Below are 19,776 nucleotides of genomic sequence, written 5' to 3'. Positions count from 1 at the left end.
GAATTTGGTATAAAATGCAATTAAAAGATTATTTTGGTATGAAATATTTTTGAAAGCCATGCATAGTTTTTCATAATATGCATTTTCTGCGACTTTGCCTTGTGTGTGTATATGTGCATGTATTTCCCATTTAAGAAAAGAATAAAGAATTTTTGTGCATCTTACCTAGGCAGCATATTGCATCTGGTTGTGATAGTCTTTACTGTTTATGTTTGTGAATGCTAATTGACAGATGAAGTACATGGAATTTTTTTTTTTTTAAGATTTCATTTATTTATTTGAGAGGTACAGTTCAGACAGAAAGACGGAGAGACAGATCTTCCATCCACTGGTGCACTCCCCATATGGCTGCACTGGCCAGAGCTAGACTACTCTGACGCCAGGAGCCAGGAGCTTCTTCTGGGTCCTCCTTAGGGGTGCAGGGGTCCAAGCACTTGGACCATCTTGTACTGCTTTCCCAGGCCATAGCAGAGAGCTGGATCAGCAGAGGAGCAGCTGGGACATGAATCGTTGCCCATATGGGATGCTAGCACCACAGGCAGAGGGTTAGCCCACTAAACCATAGTGCTGGCCCCATGGAATTCTTCAATACCTATGAAAACTATTTATCATACAGCTACATAGTAATAATTTTAAAATACTTCTGATTTTAAAAATTCATTAATCTGTAAGAGAGACAGATTGGTAGAGTGACAACTCCCTTGTGTTATTCACTCCCCAAATGCACACAGTGACACCCAGTTTACTGCTGGGAACTCAATCCAGGTCTCCTGTGTGGATGAGAGGAACTCAATTGCTTGACCTACAGCCTTCTAGGGACCACACTGGCAGAAAGATGGAATCAGGAGCTGGAGCTGGGTATCAGACCTACGCTCCATGTATATGATGTGAGCATTGTAACTGGCATTTTAACCACTAGGCCAAAACTTACCCCTAGAAATATTTTCGATTGAGTATGTTAATGGGAATTAGTTCTGATGAATGACCTATTGAAGTACTTTAAGTGGAATATACCCAATTTATTTTTGTAATCCAAAGTCTAAAGATTGGTTTAAAAAGATACTGTGATCTTTGCAAGTTACACTGACTACTTGATCAGTAGATTAAACCAGGGAATATTGACAGTTTTAGAAAATAATGAAGTTTTTTTTGTTTAAACTAGGAGACTTATTTTTCCATGTGGAGGCTGGGGCTTTTATTTGGGCTTCTTTATTTTGACAGGCAGAGTGGACAGTGAGAGAGAGAGACAGAGAGAAAGGTCTTCCTTTGCCGTTGGTTCACCCTCCAATGGCCGCCGTGGCCGGCGCACCGCGGTGATCCAATGGCAGGAGCCAGGTGCTTCTCCTGGTCTCCCATGGGGTGCAGGGCCCGAGCACTTGGGCCATCCTCCACTGCACTCCCTGGCCACAGCAGAGAGCTGGCCTGGAAGAGGGGCAACCGGGACAGAATCCGGCGCCCCGAGCAGGACTAGAACCCGGTGTGCCGGCGCTGCAAGGCGGAGGATTAGCCTGTTGAGCCACGGCGCCGGCCTAGTTTGTATTTTTCATGGTAGAGTTTCTCCTAGTCCCCTGTCCGCTGACTTCCTCAGAAAGGATTTGCTTTTTATCACCATAGCCTGCTTGGGATTGTCTATCTGATGGGTATCCTTCTCCATGGTTCCTTTATATTGAAGTAGATGTCATTCCTTTAATGCACAGGGAATGATTATGTGGACAAACTCCTCCAAGTTTATAGACTTTGAAAACTGCTGGAAACTCCTTGGGTCACCACAGGTGGTATAGACAGGCCTCGGAGGAAGCCAACATTCAGACTCATTCTTCTTAATCTGTTTCATGGGCTGATAAAAATGATTTTACGGTTTTTCTTCTCAACAAAAATGTAACAAGGGCCAGAGCTGTGCTGTAATGGGTGAAGCCACTATCTGCCATGCTGGCGCCCCATGTAGGCGCTGGTTTGAGTCTCGGCTGCTCCACTTCCCATCCAGTTTCCTGCTGATGTGCTTGGGAAAGCAGCATGGCTTAACCCACTGTGCCACAATGCTAGCCTCTTTACTCTAATATTTTTAATCTGAATTTCTTGAGTCTTGAAACATGCTGAATGATTTTGGGAGAGAAAACCTACATTTTAGCTGAATGGTATTGTTCTGTCTTAAGAATAAGAGCAACATCATCCCCCCACCCACTTATTTGAGTTTTGTATTTTATTTAAAACTCTTTACTAAAATTTAATTTTAATGTATTTCTGTTAATTCTTTAGTCATGAGACAGAGGTAACCACAACTCTTCATGACATGGTAGACCAATTGGAACAAATTCTCAGGTGAGAAAAATGACCATTTTGTTTCAGTGCTGATTAAGGGTGTCTGTCCAAGAAATGTTATGTTAAGTCTGCCTGTTTGGTCATTGTTTCCACTTTGGCTTCATGTTTGTTGAATTCTCTTCGAAGGGCTCTGCTACTTCATAATAGCTGAGTGGCAGAATAATAACATGGTTTTTGAATACTGATAAACCTGTGCTCTAATCTAGGTATCATTTACTAGCTGTGTGGTCTTTTAGCTGAGGGTTTTCTCATCTATGATATCTAACTCGTGAGATTTTGGAATTCATATTAAATTACGCATTTTAGTCTCGCACACATACTGGGCCCCCATGAAATGTTATTTTCTGCTGCAGTAATTGCAGCTATCCACAAACAGTATTTGTTGTTCTCGTAATATTTTGGGGGGGACATAGAGCATTTGATTAACTATTTGGTTTATGTAAAATTACGCAAGAACCTTCAGGTAATTCTGTAGTAATATGCTTTACTGTGAAAATGAAATGCTAATCCCTTCTGGAGATGAAAATATTCTTAATCTGCCATTTAGAAAGTTTGGGGTTGTTGACTAGTATTTTTTATTGGTAAGTATATTTGTATAATTTGAAAGTATTGTGTTCACAACAAAGTTTTTATAATAACAAGCTTTGTTCTTATAGATGACAATTACACTTTAGTAGTGGTAGTATGTTTAGTAAAGTATAATGATTTTGAGTGTAGCAATTAGAAATATTGTTCATTCAAATTAAGGGACTTCTGACTAAAAATTTCTTCAAAAGTTATTATTATTTATTTTTCTTATTTGAGGGCGGAGAGAGAGAAAGAAAGGGATATCAATCAGTCTTCTCTGTGTTAGTTTACTTTCTCTCCAGATGCCTACAATGGGTGGGGTTGGGCCGGGCTGAAGCCAGGAGCTGGGAACTCAGTCCAGGACTCCCACATGGGTGTTAGGGAACCAATCACTTGAGCCATTGCCTGCATTCTTCCAGTGTGTGCATCAGCAGGAAGCTGGAATTGAGAGCAGAGCTGGGACTCAGGCATTCCAATATGGAATATGGACATCTAAACTACTATACTTAAGGTCCACTGCTGTTTTACATTTTTTCATGCTGTTAGAGTATAGGGAATTTGCAAAAAAAAAAAAAAAAAAAAGTTTTGATACAAAGGTAAGTCATGACCTTTTTAATATGTTACTTAAGCCAAGTGTATTTTAATAAAGTCATTGGTGGAGAATAAGAGTTGATATACAATTATGAACCTTTTTTTGGCTGTGAATTTATTTAATTGTTAAATTAGGTCATACTACTTAAAAAAAATTTTTTTTTTTCAAACCAGTTTTACTGGTTGCTTAAGTTTCTTAGATTGGACTCTTTGGCAGCCAGATCTGAACTAATTCTTCTTTCACTTACAGTGTATCAGAGCTTTTGGAAAAACATGGACTAGAGAAACCGATTTCGTTTGTTAAAAACACTCAGTCTAGCTCAGAGGAGGCTCGCAAGCTGATGGTTAGATTGACCAGACACACGGGTCGGAAGTGAGTAATAAGCAAAATTATGTATGCTTCTTAAAATGTATTGCTGTTTTTCATTGTTTTGAAAAACTTCATTGAGTTATAATTGACCAATAAGCTGCGTATTTTGGAATATGCATTTTGATAGGTTCTGATATATGTGCTCATATATATTCATGTAGACTCATAAACTGTCACTGTAATCATGATAATGAACATGTCCTTCACCCCTCAAAGTTTTCTCTTGCTCTTTTAAAATCTCTTTCCACCTACTCCTTATCAAGCTCCTGTCTACTCACCAGGCTGTCATTGATCTATTTTCTGTCCCTCTCTATATTATTTTGCATATCTTAGAATTTTGTATAAATGTATCATACAGTATTAATTCTTTTTGTTCATTAGGCTTTTTTTACCCAATGTATGTTGTGATTCATCCACATGGTATCATGGGTCAATTGTTAAATCCTCTTAATTTGCTGAGTAATATTCCATTGTATGGATGTATCATACCATATTTATCCATTCACTTGTTGATGAAAATTTGTATTGTTTTGAGTTTTGACTTTTACAAATAATACTGCTATGAGTATTTATGTGTAAGACTTTGTATAGACATGTGCATTGCTTTCTCTTAGATCAATACATGTGAGTAGAATGGCAGGATCATATACTATATGGATGACTACCTTAAAAAAATGCCAGCTCAACTGTTTTCCAAAGTATTTGTATATTTTTACTTTCTAACCAATCTGTGGAAGAGTCCCAATCACTCTGCATCCTCATCAACACATGATATGATCAGTATTTTAGGTTTAGTTAGTTTAACAGGTAGGTAGTAGTATCTAAGTTTGATTGTAATTATGTTTCTCCAATGAGTGATAATGTTGACTGTTCTTTGGTGTGCTTATTTGCTGTCTATATATCTTCTTTGTCCTTGTAAAACCTGGATTATTTTAAATGATATTTTCATTATTGTTATAGTTACCTATTTATTTACATGACTAGTAATTTTTGTTGGATACTAGATATTATGAATTTTAAGTTCTAATATATTCTTTGGGTTTGTTTGGTTTGTTTGGTTCTTCAAAATCTAATTGGCTTTTTAATTTTCACTTCTGGAATAGGGCAACATGTTATTCCATAAAAAGAATAAGTATTCCCTACTTTTCTATTTTCATAGATGTTTTTTACTTTTTTCTGGGACACAATAAGTTTTCCTTCAGTGAGACTGGAGAAGTACACCTTCTCAGGCTAGTTACCACATGGCTTACGTAAGACTACCTGATGCCGGTGCTTTTTAGGTTTCCCAGCCTGTGTGAGCCGGACACTTTTCTTTTTCCTCTTTTTCTTTCCCTGGGCTCAGGTGCTTTTGATCACAGGTAAGCACTGACCTGTGCTCCTCTGACTACTTGTGGGGACTCTGCCGATCTTTGAGTTCCTAGCAGTGCTTTGGTACTTTGTCCTGCATGCTGTGTCTGCTTTGCTTTCTCTGGAATCTTAGTTCTGCTTCCTCAGGTCAGGGTCCACAAATCTCTGCCTAAATTTCTCTCTTCTTTTGGAAGCTGTGTCAAGACAGTAGGCTGGGACAGTCTAATTTGTTTTTGTCTCACAGGAACTGCTGTACTCCATGGCCTGGTGCTCAGTATTTTCCTTGTGTCAGGCTGGCGAGTTAATCCATTCTCTTGATCTATTTTGGAAGTGGAAGTCTCTCTTAAACTGCAGCTTCATTTCCTCTAATTTCCTGTAAGGAAATCACATGGGGAAATGGTAGCACGTATTTACTTTCATTTTTTCCCCTCCCTAGAATACTTGACTTGAGAATCAGATGACATGGATTCTGGTCCTGATTCCACACTCTTGTTATCTCTGTTTTATTTCTCTCTATATAGTAAAGTGTACAAGTCGTGTACTGTTCAATACATTTTCATAAAATGATCATACAATATGCTCACACTCCCAGCATAACTACATTTGCCACTTTGGTAGGGGAAACCCTCAGTCAGAAGTTTGGGATGCTAAATTAGGAAGCTATTCATGTGTATGGTAACTGAGTAGAGTGAGAGGTGAGGGTGTATGGATTGCAGAGTAGTAATTTCAGCTATAATCTTATATCTTCCCTGTCGTTAACTCTCTTCAAAACACTATAGATTGACTTTGTCTTTTTGTTATTTTATATAAATAGAATTATACAGTATACTCTTATGTGTAGCTTCTGCCCATGAACATTGGATCTGTGAGATTCATCCATGTTCTTGTTTGGTATACATTCATTTTTTCATTCTTCCTGTTGTAAAACATTCCATTTTGCCAATATAACATGTTATTTCTTTGTTCTCTCTTGGTGTACATTAGGATTATTTCTCAGTTTCTCCTGTTTAGTAATAGTTATGTGAATAACCCAATTTTTGGTATACATATTCTGAATTTAGTACCTGCCTAGGAGTGGAATTGCTAAGTGAAGGGATGTGCTGAGTTCAGCTGCAGATGATTCTATAAAACTGTGTTTCAGAATTGTTGTTGTCCTGCTGTTAAGTTTCCTCAGCAGTGTCTAAGACTTACTGTCTCTTCACTGCTTCACAAATACTTGATTGTCACTTTTTGTCTCGTAGTATAAGGCATTTTCTTATGGGCTTAATGTGCATTTCCCTGATGATTGATGAAGTTTAAAACTTCGTAGTACAATCAAAGCATCAAATACCTAGTAATAAATCTAAAATAAGATGTACAAGTATCCATACGAAAATTATAAAATATAATTGAGGTCAATTAAATGAAAGAAATGAAAGGATATATCATGTTTATTGGTTGCAAGATTCAGTAGTAAAAAGGTACTCTTTTCTTGCATTGCCAATTAAAATTCAATTTAATATGTATATTTAATATGTATATATTAAATTGAGAACTATTCAAGCGTAGAATTTTTGTTCAGTCTCAACATGGTGACTGGTGAATAAATGTTGCTCAGATGTATTTGTTGTGCTGCTTGATAAAAATTTGTTTCATGAATGTCTTACTTGATTTTTATTCTTGTTGCTTAAAACAGCATATAACATTAATTTTTAAGTATTCAGTGTTTTCTTTTTTAAAATATATTTAATTTATTATTTTTGAGATAACATTTTTCTTTTTTATTTACCTTTTTAAAAATTAATATAAAGAGAACAGATTTCATGTATTCCATAGATATAGTTCCAAAAAGGCAACCACATTCCCTTCCTCACAGATCCCTCCTCTCTCCCCTCTCCTCCTTATATCAGTTTTTGTAGAGACATAATTTTGATGTCTTCTATATTCACAGGCTTAATGTGAATATCACAACCATAATAGTATCACAAACCATAATAGTCAACAAGTAAAAAGGAGGACCACAGTTCTACAGGGTTAAACAAGGGTTAAAAACAACAGTCATATCACAAAATGTCTGCTTCATTCCTATACTTTCTTTGCATTCTTATTAACTGCCACATTATTAGAGAAAACATGTGGTATTTGTCTTTTTGAGACTGGCTTATCTCACTAAACATAATGATTTCCAGTTATGTTTATTTTGTCACAAAAAACAGGATTTCACTCTTCTTTATGGCTGAATAGTATTCCATAGTATATAAATACCACATTTTCCTTTTTTAGTTTTTTAAGATTTATGTATTTGAAAGGGAGGAAGAGAGAGAGAGAGAGAGAGAGAGAGAGAGAGAGAGAGAGAGAGAAATTCATCTTCCATCTACTGATTGACTTCCCAAAATGGCTGCAATGGCTGGGCTGATCCGAAGCCTGAAACCAGAAGCTTCTTCTGGTTTTCCACATTGTTTCAGGGGCCTAAGGACTTGGACCATCCTCTGCTGCTTTCCCAGGCACATTAGCAGGGAGCTGGATCACAAACCAGCACTCATATGGGATGCCCACACTGCAGATGGAGGCTTAACCTTCTACACCATTGTACCAGCTCCCACTTTCTTTATCCACTCATCAGTTAATGTTCAGGTGGGTTGATTCCATATCTTAGATTTGTGAGTTGAGCTGGAGTGAACATGGGGGTAGGAAAAACTCACTTGTATGCTGTTTTCATTTGTTAGGGTAAATTCTCAGGAGTGGGATGGCTGAGTATATAGTAGATTTATTTTCAAATTATTGTTTCCAATCCACAAACATGGAAGATTTTTCCATATTTTTGTATCTTCTTCCATTTCTTCTTTAATGTTTCATAAATTTATTGTAGAGCTCTTTCACATCCTTGGTTAAATGTATTCCAAGGTATTTAAATTTTTGTAGCTATTGTGAAATGGATTGATCTCTCAAGTTCTTTCTCAGTTATTGCATTGCCTGTGTATCCAAAGGCTATTGATTTTTGTGTGTTGCTTCTATATCTAGCCACTTTACCATAACAGAGTTTGGTAACTCATAACTCTGTTATGAGTTTCAGTAGTCTCTTAGTGGAGTTATTTGGTTTCCTTATGTGTAGAATCGTGTCATCTGCAAACAGAGGTCATTTGACTTCCTCCTTTCTAATTTATATCCCTTTGATTTATTTTTCTTGCCTAATGGCTCTGGTTAAAACTTCCAAAAGTTTACTGAACAGCAGTGGTGAAAGTGGGCATCCTTATCTGGTTCCCGATCTTTGTGGAAGTGTTTCCAATTTTTCCTTATTCAATATGATACTGGCTTTGGGTTTTTCATATATTGCTTTTGTTTTGTTGAGGAAAGTTATATCTGAACCCAATTTGCTTATGATTTTTATTATGAAAGGATGTTGTATTTTATCCAATACTTTCTCTGCATTTAATGAGATAATCAAATGATTTTTATTCTTCAAATGTGATGTATCACATTTATTGATCTTCATATGTTGAACCATCGCTGCATACCAGGGATAATTCCCATTTGATACAGGTGCATGATCTTTCTGATATGTTGTTGAACTTGATTAGCTAGTATTTTGCTGTGGATTTTCACATCTGTGTTCATCAAGGACATTGGTTTATAGTTCTCTTTGTTGTATCTTTTTATGATTTTTAAATTAAGGTGATGCTGACATCATAGAAGGGGTTTGGTAGGATTTCTTCCCATTTAATTGTTTTGAATAGTTTGAGAGGAATTGGAATTAGTTTCTGAAAGGTTTGTAAAAATTCAGCAATGAGGCCATCCAGTCCTGGGCTTTTCTTTGTTGTGAGGGTTTATATTACTGATTCAGTCTCCATTTGGTTATTGGTCTGTTTAGGTTTCTGTGTTTTCATAACTCAATTTTGGCAGATTGTATGTGTCCAGAAATTACCCATTTCTTCTAGATTTTCCAACTTTTTGGTATATAGCTGTTTATAGTGATTCCTGATTTTTTTAAAAAAAATTTCTGTGGTATCCACTGTAATATCTACTTTTTCATCTATGATTTTATTAATTTGGGTCTTACCTCTTTTGGTTAGTTGGGCCAATGGTGTATCAGTTTTGTTTATCTTTTCAAATAACCACCTCTTCATTTCACTGATCTCTTGAATTGTTTTTATTGGTTTCAATTTTGTTTATTCTCTAATTTTTTTTTTTTTGATAGGCAGAGTGGATAGTGAGAGAGAGACAGAGAGAAAGGTCTTCCTTCTTGCCGTTGTTTCACCCTTCAATGGCCGCTGCGGCCAGCGCATCTTGCTGATCCGAAGCTAGGAGCCAGGTGCTTCTCCTGGTCTCCGATGCAGGTGCAGGACGCAAGGACTTGGGCCATCCTCCATTGCACTCCCGGGCCATAGCAGAGAGCTGGCCTGGAAGAGGGGCAACCGGGATAGAATCCGGCGCCCCAACCGGGACTAGAACCCGGTGTGCTGGCGCCGCAAGGTGGAGGATTAGCCTGTTAAGCCACGGCGCCGGCCTTTATTCTCTAATTTTAATTATTTCTTTCTTCCTACTAATTTTCAGTTTGCTTTATTCTTAGTTTTTTAGACCATTGAGGTGCATTGTTAGATCATTTATTTTATGCCTTTCCAATTACTTGATTTAGGAATTAATTACTATAAAGTGTCCTCTTAATACTGCTTTTGCTGTATCCCATAAGTTTTGATATGTTATGTTGCCATTTTCATTTGTTTTTAGGAATATTTTGATTTCCCTTTTGAATTCTTCCATGACCCACTGTGAGTTCAGGGAGAATGCTGTTCAGTCTCCATATGTTTACATATTTTCTAGATATTCTTAAGTTGTTAATTTCCAGCTTTATTCCTTTAGGTCAGATAAGATACTTTATATGATTTCAAGGTTTTTTTTTTTTTTTTTTTAATTTGCTGAGACTTGTTTTATGGCCAAGCCTATGGTCTATCCTAGGTAAATTTCCATATATTGATGAAAACAGTGTGTATTATGTAGCTGTGGAATAAAATGTTCTGTAGATATCAGTTAGGTCCATTTGGTTCACAGTGTAGATCGGCTCTGTTATTTCTTTGTTGATTTTCTATCTAGTTGATCTGTCCATTGGTGAAAGTGGTTTATTGGGGGCTGGTGCTGTGGCACAATGGGTTAAAGCCCTGGCCTGAAGTGCCAGCATCCTATACGGGAGCCAGTTCTGGTCCTGGCTGCTCCACTTCCAATCTAGCTCTGTGCTGTGGCCTTGGAAGGCAGTAGAGGATCGTTCAAGTCCTTGGGCCCCTGCACCCATGTGGAAGGCCTGGAGGAAGCTTCTGGCTTCTGGCTTCAGATCAGCGCAGTTCCGGCTGTTGCAGCCATCTGGGGAGTGAACCAGCAGATGGAAACCTCTCTCTCTGTAACTCTGTCTTTCAAATAAATAAAATAAATCTTTAAAAAAAGAATATATTAAAAAAAAGAAAGGGGTTTGTTGAAGTTTTCCATTATTGCGTTGGAGTTTATATCTCCCTTTAAATTCTAACATTTGTTTTAAATAGTCAGGTGCCCTGACACTGGGTACATATACATTTCCTATAGTCACATCTTCCTGTTGAATTGATCCCTTAATCATTACATGATTACATAATGATCTTCTTTGTCTCTCTTAACAGTTTTTGTGTTGAAGTCTATTTTGTTTGATATTAGGATGGGCTACACCTGCTCATTTTTGCTTTCTAGTCACATGGAGTATCTTTTTCTAACCTTTCACTTTCATTCTGTGTATCTCTTTGTTGGTGAGGTGTGTTTCTTGTAGGCAGCAAATAGATGGGTGTTGTTTTTTAATCCATTCAGCCAGTCCTTATCTTTTAATTGGAGAATTTAGGCCATTCATATTGAAGGTCAGTAGTGATAAGTAATGACCATACTCCTGTTGTTTGCTTTGGACTTCCTTTGTGCTTTTACTAGGAGATTTTCTGTCTTCACATTCTTTCATATTAATGATTATTGTTCTCTGTTTCTGTGTGAAACGCATTCTTCAGAATCATTTGTAAGGCTGGAGAACTGGTGAGAATTTCTTGGAATTTTTTGTTTGTTTTGTAAGGTCTTTATTTCACCTTCATTTATAGATGGGAACCTTGCAATGTATAGTATTCTGGCTTGATGGTTTTCTCTTCTTTTAGGATTTGGACTATGTCTCCCCATTCTCTCCTAGCCTGTAGGGTTTCTCTGATGAGACATCAGCTGTTAGCCTAGTTGGGGATCCTCTCAGGTAATCTGGCATTTTTGTTGTGTGTATTTTAGAACATTTATATTTTATTGTTGAAATTTTGATTATAATCTATTCCTGGTGAAGAACTTTTCTGTTCATGTCTACTAGGAATTCGGTGTGTTTCCTGTACTTGGATGTCATTATCTTTTTCCAAATTAGGGAAGTTTTTTACTATTATTTCACTGAGTAGGCCTTCTAATTCATTCTCTCCTTCCGTAATTTCATGAACTCCTTTGACACGTATGTTTGGCTGTTTGATATTATCCCATAAATCTTGAACACTGTTTTCAGTTTTTCTAATTTTTTTTTTTTGTCCTGCTGAGGTAAGATTTGTCTTCTAGCTTGGCAGATATTCAGTGTTTTCAAGTAAAAGGATAGTAATGATAAGCCAGAACATTTTTAGTTATGTTAATTTTGCTTTTCTATGTTTTCACCACTTAAGGCAGATAATTTATTCTTCTAAAAGTGGCAGTTTTGCTGAGTTCTTCTTTTGAAGTTTATTTAAAACCAGTTACAATACAGAGTAGAAAAGTGAAGTCATCAGTTATTATCTTTCTTAAATTTAAATTTGTTTTTGAATTCTTCGTTACAATACTTTATTAACATTTTTATGGATTTTGACACACTTTTATAATTGTTATACTTGATATCAGGCTTATGAAGAAGGGTACTTATGAAATTTGGGGAAAACTAGTAAATTATAGAAAAATTTGCAACAGACTTGAGTTACATTTCAAAGTGGATAATATCCAATTGGTTGATAATGAAACTAGAAATCTTTTCACCTATTATAAGAGTTTTTTGGGGTAGGAATATAGCCAACACCCAAAGAGAAAATGTGACTTGAAGTGCTTGTGGGACTTTGGGTGGAGATGCTGATGTGATGGTAACTGTAAAGGCTGACAAAGTCTGAGTTGGACTGCCGATATGGCATATATGGGAAGGCTGGATTCTGGATCAGTCACTCTCGAAGCTTGTGTGAAAGGACATCAAAAAGTTCATGGAAGAATGGAATCAGAATAGAATGTGAAATTTACATAAACGTTTGGAAACCCTCATGTAAGAGAGTAAAGAGGGGTGCCAGTGCTGTGTTGTTGCAGGTAAAGCCACGGTCTATGCTGCCAGCAACCCAAATGTGCACTGATTCAAGGCCCAGCTGATCACTTCCCATCCAGCTCTCTGCTATGGCCTGGGAAAGCAATAGCGATGGCCCAAGTCCTTGGGCCCCTGCACCCATGTGAGAATCTGGAAGAAGCTCCTGGCTCCTGGCTTTAGAGATGGATGTTGTGGCCATTTGAGAAGTGAAGTACTGTATGGAAGATTTTTTTTTCTCTCTCTCTCCTTAACTCTGCCTTTTGGACAAATAAGGAGTGTGAAGAAGGTTGGGGGAAGAGCCTTCTCACTCATATGGAAATTAGGTGCTCACTGACAGTAGGATTAAATAACTTTTCAAGAACTTTTTTAGCATACTTTTCCTACCTAATTTTTAGGATTAGTGTTACAACTTAATCCAAATGAATGAATGAATGAATAATAAAATCCAGTGGTAACAAGACATTAATGCATATTCCTTCCTATATTTTGTGAGTAAATGCCATCACTTTTTGGAAGCCTTGTTTGACTTCTACAGGCATTATTGGATTCTCTTTCCTATAACTTCTCTAGCATTTCAGATCTACTTTTCTTATTACTATATGCATCTTTTCCTCTCTTGCAACAGTAAAATGTAGTTATTAACATATGTGCTTTAAGTTCCTTCTAGATCATGAGTTTTCCAGTGCTAGTGGTATAGCCTTTGTACACTTCAAATGGGAACTTCCATTCAATGGCTCTCTCTCAATGATTATTATTTGAATAATTTTTTTTAAATATTTATAGCCTAAGGTTTCTTTCTAGCTATAAATGGGTGGTTAATATTTCCGAGATCATGCTGACTCGACTCTAGAACCTGCTTTTCATTAGGAAAGCAAGACTTACAATGTTGCTAGTTTATCTACCACATTTCCACTGAGTTCCTTAAGTTAACCGTGTGTTTACTTAAGAATATAGTTTAGAATATGGCTCCTGTTCCCAAATTAGTTAACTGGAAATATATCTTCGATATTTATGTGTGTTACCATGACCTGGTCTTCAATACTTGTAAGATATTCTTTGTTTTTTAAGTAGCTTGTAGCTCCTATTTTTTTTTTAAGTTTATTTGTTTATATTTATTTAAAAGGCAGAGAAATAGAGAGCTCCCATTCTTTGGTTCATTCCCGAAATTCCTGCAATATGTGGAACTAAGCTAGAATGAAACTAGGAGTGGGAAGCTCAATTGGAATCTCCCATGTGGGTGGCAGGTATACAACTACTTGATCCATCACTGCTGCCTCCTAGGTTCTGCTTTAGCAGGAGGCTGGATTCAGGAGTGGAGCTGGGGCTCAAAGCCAGGCAGATCAATCTGGTATGCAGGCATTTCAAGTGACAGCTTAAACCCTAGGCCCTTTGAAGCCTAAGGAATATTCTAATGCATACTTTAAATAGGGAGAGATCTCATTGAGTCTCTTGAAGCTTTACCATTTTGGGAAAAGTACTTTTTCCTCCTGGAAATCTACCACCTTTCTAAAGCTATAACTAACAGTATGTTTATGTCAGGGATTTCACTGTTAATTTGCAAACTTTTGTTTAATTTCTTCAGATTTTACTCTTGATTTTTATTTACTTGGTATATTCTGAAAAAAGGGAGTTTCAAACAATGTGTTATAATTTATTTTAATCAGAACCTTTACTTATGGGTAGCCATGTGTGAGGAACATTAATACCATCTGTCCCAGTGTTGATGGCTTCCAGCTGAGCTGTGAGAACTTGAATTCAGTTAGACAATGCCTAGGTTGATTTTATCAAGCTGTCACAAGGTGAACTCTCAGTTCACTAAACATGCTGCTACTTCTGTGCCTACAAGCCAAATCTGAAGTTCACCAAGAGTTCACATGCCAAATTAAAACTAATGGAATCATTTCATTGGATTATCCTGGAATAAACTGGAATATATTGGTTTGTTTTGTGTGTTTGTATGCTGAAAAAAAATCCTCTTATGCCTTACTACAAATGCAACAAGAGTAGTTGTCCATTTTGTAAATATAAAATGCCATAGGGAAATTACATGTTTATTAGAAGTTTTAGTAGAAAATACCTTAAAGAATATTTAAACTTATTTGTTTCTTTTATTAACTTTATTTATTTGAAAAGCAGAGAGACAGAAGAGATCTCCCTCTGTTAGTTTACTCCCCCACATGCCTGCAACTGCTGATTTGGGCAAGCTGAAACCAGAAGTCCAGAACTCAATCAGGTTCTGCCTGCTAGGTGGTAGGAACCCAACCACTTAAGCCATCACCTGCTGCCTCCAAGGTTGTGCATTAGTGGAAAGCCAGAACGGAGAGCAGAGCAGGGACTTAAACCCAGACTCTGTAATATGAAGTGGTGCTTTAACCACTGCATCAAACACCTTCCCCAAAAGAAAGTTTATTAATGGAAATAACCTCAATTCCATACTTTTCCATTGTAATAATATACAGATACAGAGTATCTGTTCTGTTTTAAATGCATAACACTTCTAGATACTGATGATATTTGAGGGCATTTTACAATAAATGAAGCATAGAAAAGAGCCATCATGGGAGCTAATGTTGGGGGACAGCTGATTAAAACTGCTTGCAGTGCTGGTATCCAGATTCATAGTGCTAGTTCAGGTCCTGGCTCCTCTGCTTCTGATGCAACTTGCTGCTGTACCTGGGAAGGCAGTGGAAGATGGCCCAAGTACTTGGTAATCTGCCTTCTGTGTGGGAGATCTGAATGAATTTCCTCGTGCCTAGCTTCAGCCTGAGCAAGACCTGGCTATTGTGGCCACTTTGGGAGTGAACATGGAAGATGTCTCTCCCTACCTTCCCCCTCCTGCACTCCTGTTGCTCTGCCCTTCAAATAAATAAAATAAAATAAAATAAAAAATATTTCTTTTAAAAAAAAGATTTATTTATTTATTTGAAAGGCAGAGTTACAGAAGAGAGAAATAGAGAGATATCTTCTACTTGCTGCATCATTCCACCGATGGCCCCACTAGCTGGGGCTGGGCCAGGCCAAAGTTAGGAGCTAGGAGCTGCATTTTTTTTTTCTTTTTTAATTTTAATTTTTTTTTTGACAGGCAGAGTTAGACAGTGACAGAGAGAGACAGAGAGAAAGGTCTTCCTTTCTCTGTTGGTTCACCCCACAAGTGGCTGCTACAGCCGGCACCAGCGCGGTGCACTGATCGGAAGCCAGGAGCCAGGTGCTTCCTCCTGGTCTCCCATGCGGGTGCAGGGCCCAAGTACCTGGGCCATTCTCCATTGCATTCCTGGGCCACAGTAGAGAGCTGGACTGGAAGAGGGGCAACCAGGACAGTATCTGGCGCCCCAGCTGGGACTAGAACCCGGGGTGCCAGTGCCGCAGGCAGAGGGTTAGCCTAGTGAGCCAAGGCACTGGCCAACTAGGAGCTTCTTTCAGGTCTCCTTCGACCATCTTCCACTGCTTTTTCAGGTATATTAGCAGGGAGCTGGATGGGAAGTGGAGCAGCCAGGACTAGTGCCCATTTCGGATGCTGGCATTGCAGGCAGAAGCTTAAACTTCTGTGCCACAGCACTGACCCCAATAACATAAATTTTCAAAGGAAAAGGAGAAAAACATCATATAGTTGGCATTTGGCAAACATAAGACAAAACAAAGAAGAATCCTCCCTTTTTGAGATGAGAGTCATTGTGTGAAACTTTAATACTAGAAGACAAACAGAAATCATGATTACAAAGTAGAGCTTATTATATATATATATATATATATATATATATATATATAGTTTGTGACTAAACAAAATTAGTGTGTGGTGTTTAAAAGCCACATAAAGTTTTAATAATCTCAGATACATTTACCTTTGTTGAATAGTGTAGTAAAAAAGTGGGGAATGTTTTTTCTTCTTTTCTGTTAATCAGCATTTTAATATTTGGCATCAGTTCAAATAAATTGGTCTTTCTCATGGATTCTCTGAATGGGCTTACACCTTGAGCCCAGTCCTTCCCATCACATCCCAGTCTTCTCTCATTGGTCCATGTACAATGTGCAGCTAGCTGGTGGGTCCTTCTGTCTCTCTGCATGGCAGTTTTTTTTTTTTTTTAAGATTTATTTTACTTACTTGAAAGAGGGGGATGTTTTTATAGATTCTGCTTTAGGATAATCTTCCTGATGTAAGAAAGCGGAATCTATATATTAAGATGGCTACACCAGCTCTTTTTTCATTTCTGATGGCATGGTATATCTTTTTCCAGCCTTTCACTTTCAGTCTGTATGCATCTTTGTTGGAAAGATGTGTTTCTTCTAAGCAGCAAATAGAAAGGTTTTATTCCTTAACCCAATCAGCCAATTGGTGTCTTTTAACTGGACAGTTCAGGCCATTAACATTCAATGTGACTATTGATAAGTAGTAACTTTGCCCTGCCATTTGCCAAATATATTTTCTAATATATGCTTTGAGACTCCTGTGATCTTTTGCTGTGAGGTTTCCTTCCTTTTACCTTCTTTCATATTGATGATTGTGTTTCTGTGTTTCTGTATGTAACACATCTTTAAGCATCTTTTGCAGTGCTGGACGAGTGGCGACAAATTCTTTCAATTTCTGTTTGCTGTGAAAGGTCTTTATTTCACCTTCATTCACAAATGAGAGCTTTGCAGGATATAATATTCTGGGCTGGCAATTTTTCTCTCTTGGTACCTGGGCTATATCTCGCCATTCCCTCCTAGCTTGTAGGGTTTCTGATGAGAATTCTGCTGTGAGTCTAATTGGAGCTCCTCTGTGAGTAATCTGACTTGTCTCTCTTGCACATTTTAGGATCTTTTCTTTATGTTTCACTGTGGTGAGTTTAATTACGACGTGTCGTGGTGAGGATCTCTTTTTGTCATGTTTATTAGGGGTTCTATGAGCTTCCTGTACTAGGATGTCTCTGTCCTTCTCCAAACCTGGGAAGTTCTCTGCTAGTATCTCACTGAAAATGCCTTCTAATCCTTTCTCCCTCTCCATGCCTTCAGGAACTCCTAGAACCCGAATGTTGGGTTTTTTAATAGTATCCTGTAGATTCCCGACAATATTTTTCAGATTTCTAATTTCCTCTTCTTTGACTGATATTTACTGTTCTCTGTCTTCTAAGTCCGATATTCTCTCTTCTGCTTCACCCATTCTGTTTTTAAGGCTCTCTAATGTGTTTGTCATTTGATCTATTGAATTATTCATTTCATTATGATTTCTCGTCAGTATCACAGTTTCATGTTCTACTAGTTGTTTCATTTCATTTTGCTTCCTCCTTAATATTTCATTTTCATGAGAGAGATTTTCTATCTTGTCCATGAAGGATTTCTGTAGTTCAAGAATTTGTTTTTGAGAACTTCTTAATGTTCTTATCAACTTTTTGAGATCCGCTTCTTGCATTTCTTCTATCTCAGCATCTTCATAATCTTCATAACCTGGAATTGGGGTGTCTTTTTCATTTGGGGGCATCATAGTGTCTTCTTTGTTCTTGTTACCTCAGTTTCTGTGTTTGTTGTTTGGCATATTGGATATTCTTTGGTTTCTTTGCTGTGGCGTTTTTTCTCATTATACTATGACTCTAGATTAAGTGGACTGTCTGCTTTTGATAGATCCTTAGAGGCTGTGATGGGTGTGGCCAGAGAGCTCTGTTTGGTTCCTCAGGGTTAAGGGTGTGTCAAAGGTGACTCACTTAGATTATTCTCTTGCTGGTTCTCTCTCTCTCTCTCTCTCTCTCTCTCTCTTTTTTTTTTTTTTGACTCAGTTGGGAAGTAATTCCACACAGCTGAGTGGAATTGAGGGTAGTTGATGTATGAAATCTGGCCCCTGTGCTAATCGTCTGATCTACCCCTGGGACCACACAAAGAGTTTATGCAGCCCTCAGTGTGGTCTCAAATTTCTCAGCAGTATCTCACCAGGTTGCCCAGGTTACCAAGTTTGTGTACTCAGTGAGTTCTCTCGCCCCCCTTCAGATTTTCATAGTCTCAGTTCATTAGCTCCACACTTTCATTAGGTCTTAACCTCCTGTTATTTCTCCCCCACCAGAGTCAGGTTTTTCTGCTTGGCTAATGTCGGGTGCCGCTTTACATATGCAAAATGGTGCCTGCTCTTTGTCTTGCTCGGCTTTGTAAGGTGGGTGGAGAGAGAGGCTAGTGTCCACGCAGGTTCCTCTTATTTATTCGTTTTTTTCTCTCCTCCAGTCAGTCTGCTGAACTTTCCCCAGTGGGGCTTCATGCCTCCTTCCCCGTAGGCTCTTTCTGCCTTTCCCTGCCAATGTCTCGGGTTACCGAGGTTTTTGTCTCACCTCCCCTTCCAGCGCTGGCGCGCAGAATCTGCGACTACTCTGCTCCTGCGGCTCAGCTTCCATGCAGTGGGCGACCTTGCTCTTGCCGTAGGTCCTCCGTGTCACATCCACTAGATCCGGAAGAGTTTCCTCTGCAGTTTTTTCCTGAGCCTTTTCCTGAGGCTACAGTAACTCCACTTTTATTAAACTACAACATAAATTTTACCACAAAAACTGTTAGGAGAGACAAAGAGGGGCACTATATAATGATTAAGGGATCAATTCAACAGGAAAATATAATGATTATCAATGTATATGCACCTAATTACAGGGCACCAGTTTATTTAAAAGATTTGTTAAGGGACCTAAAGGGAGACTTAGACTCCAATACAATAGTACTGGGGGACTTCAATACTCCACTCTCAGAGATAGACAGATCAACTGGACATTAGATCAACAAGGACACAGTAGATTTAAAAGACACTATAACCCAAATGATCTAACAGATATTTACAGAACTTTTCATCCTACACTTTAAGAATTTACATTCTTCTCAGCAGTACATGGAACCTTCTCTAGGATTGACCACATACTAGGCCATAAAGCAAGTCTCAGCAAATTCAAACTTATGGGATACAGCAAAAGCAGTGTTAAGAAGAAAGTTTATATCAATAGGTGCCTACATCAAGAAATTGGAAAGGCACCAAATAGATGAGCTTTCAAGTCATCTCAAGGATTTAGAAAATCTGCAGCAAACCAGACCCAAATATAGTAGGAGAAGAGAAATAATTAAAATCAAAGAAGAAAACAACAGGATTGAATCCAAAAAAAAAAAAAAAAAATTACAAAAAATCAGCCAAACAAGGAGCTGGTTTTTTGAAAAAATAAACAAAATTGGCACCCCATTGGCCCAACTAACTAAAAAAAGAAAAGACCCACATCAATAAAATCAGTGATGAAAAAGGAAACGTAACAACAGACACCACAGAAATAAAAAGAAT

The 19,776-nt window shown here is 37.8% G+C and overlaps 1 protein-coding gene across 1 annotated transcript in view; it reads left to right on the top strand.

The window, feature by feature from the left end:
* NBAS (NBAS subunit of NRZ tethering complex) overlaps positions 1-19,776 on the top strand; it is a 427,776-nt gene that overhangs the window by 179,718 nt on the left and 228,282 nt on the right. The window contains exons 27-28 of the mRNA XM_062208974.1: positions 2,257-2,319; positions 3,728-3,850. Of these exons, the coding sequence (XP_062064958.1) occupies positions 2,257-2,319; positions 3,728-3,850 (186 nt within the window). The remainder of the gene's footprint in view (positions 1-2,256; positions 2,320-3,727; positions 3,851-19,776) is intronic.

This window comes from Lepus europaeus, chromosome 13 (assembly GCF_033115175.1).
Source record: "Lepus europaeus isolate LE1 chromosome 13, mLepTim1.pri, whole genome shotgun sequence".
NCBI classification, from domain to species: Eukaryota; Metazoa; Chordata; class Mammalia; order Lagomorpha; family Leporidae; genus Lepus; species Lepus europaeus.
This window is presented reverse-complemented; position numbering and strand designations above follow the sequence as displayed.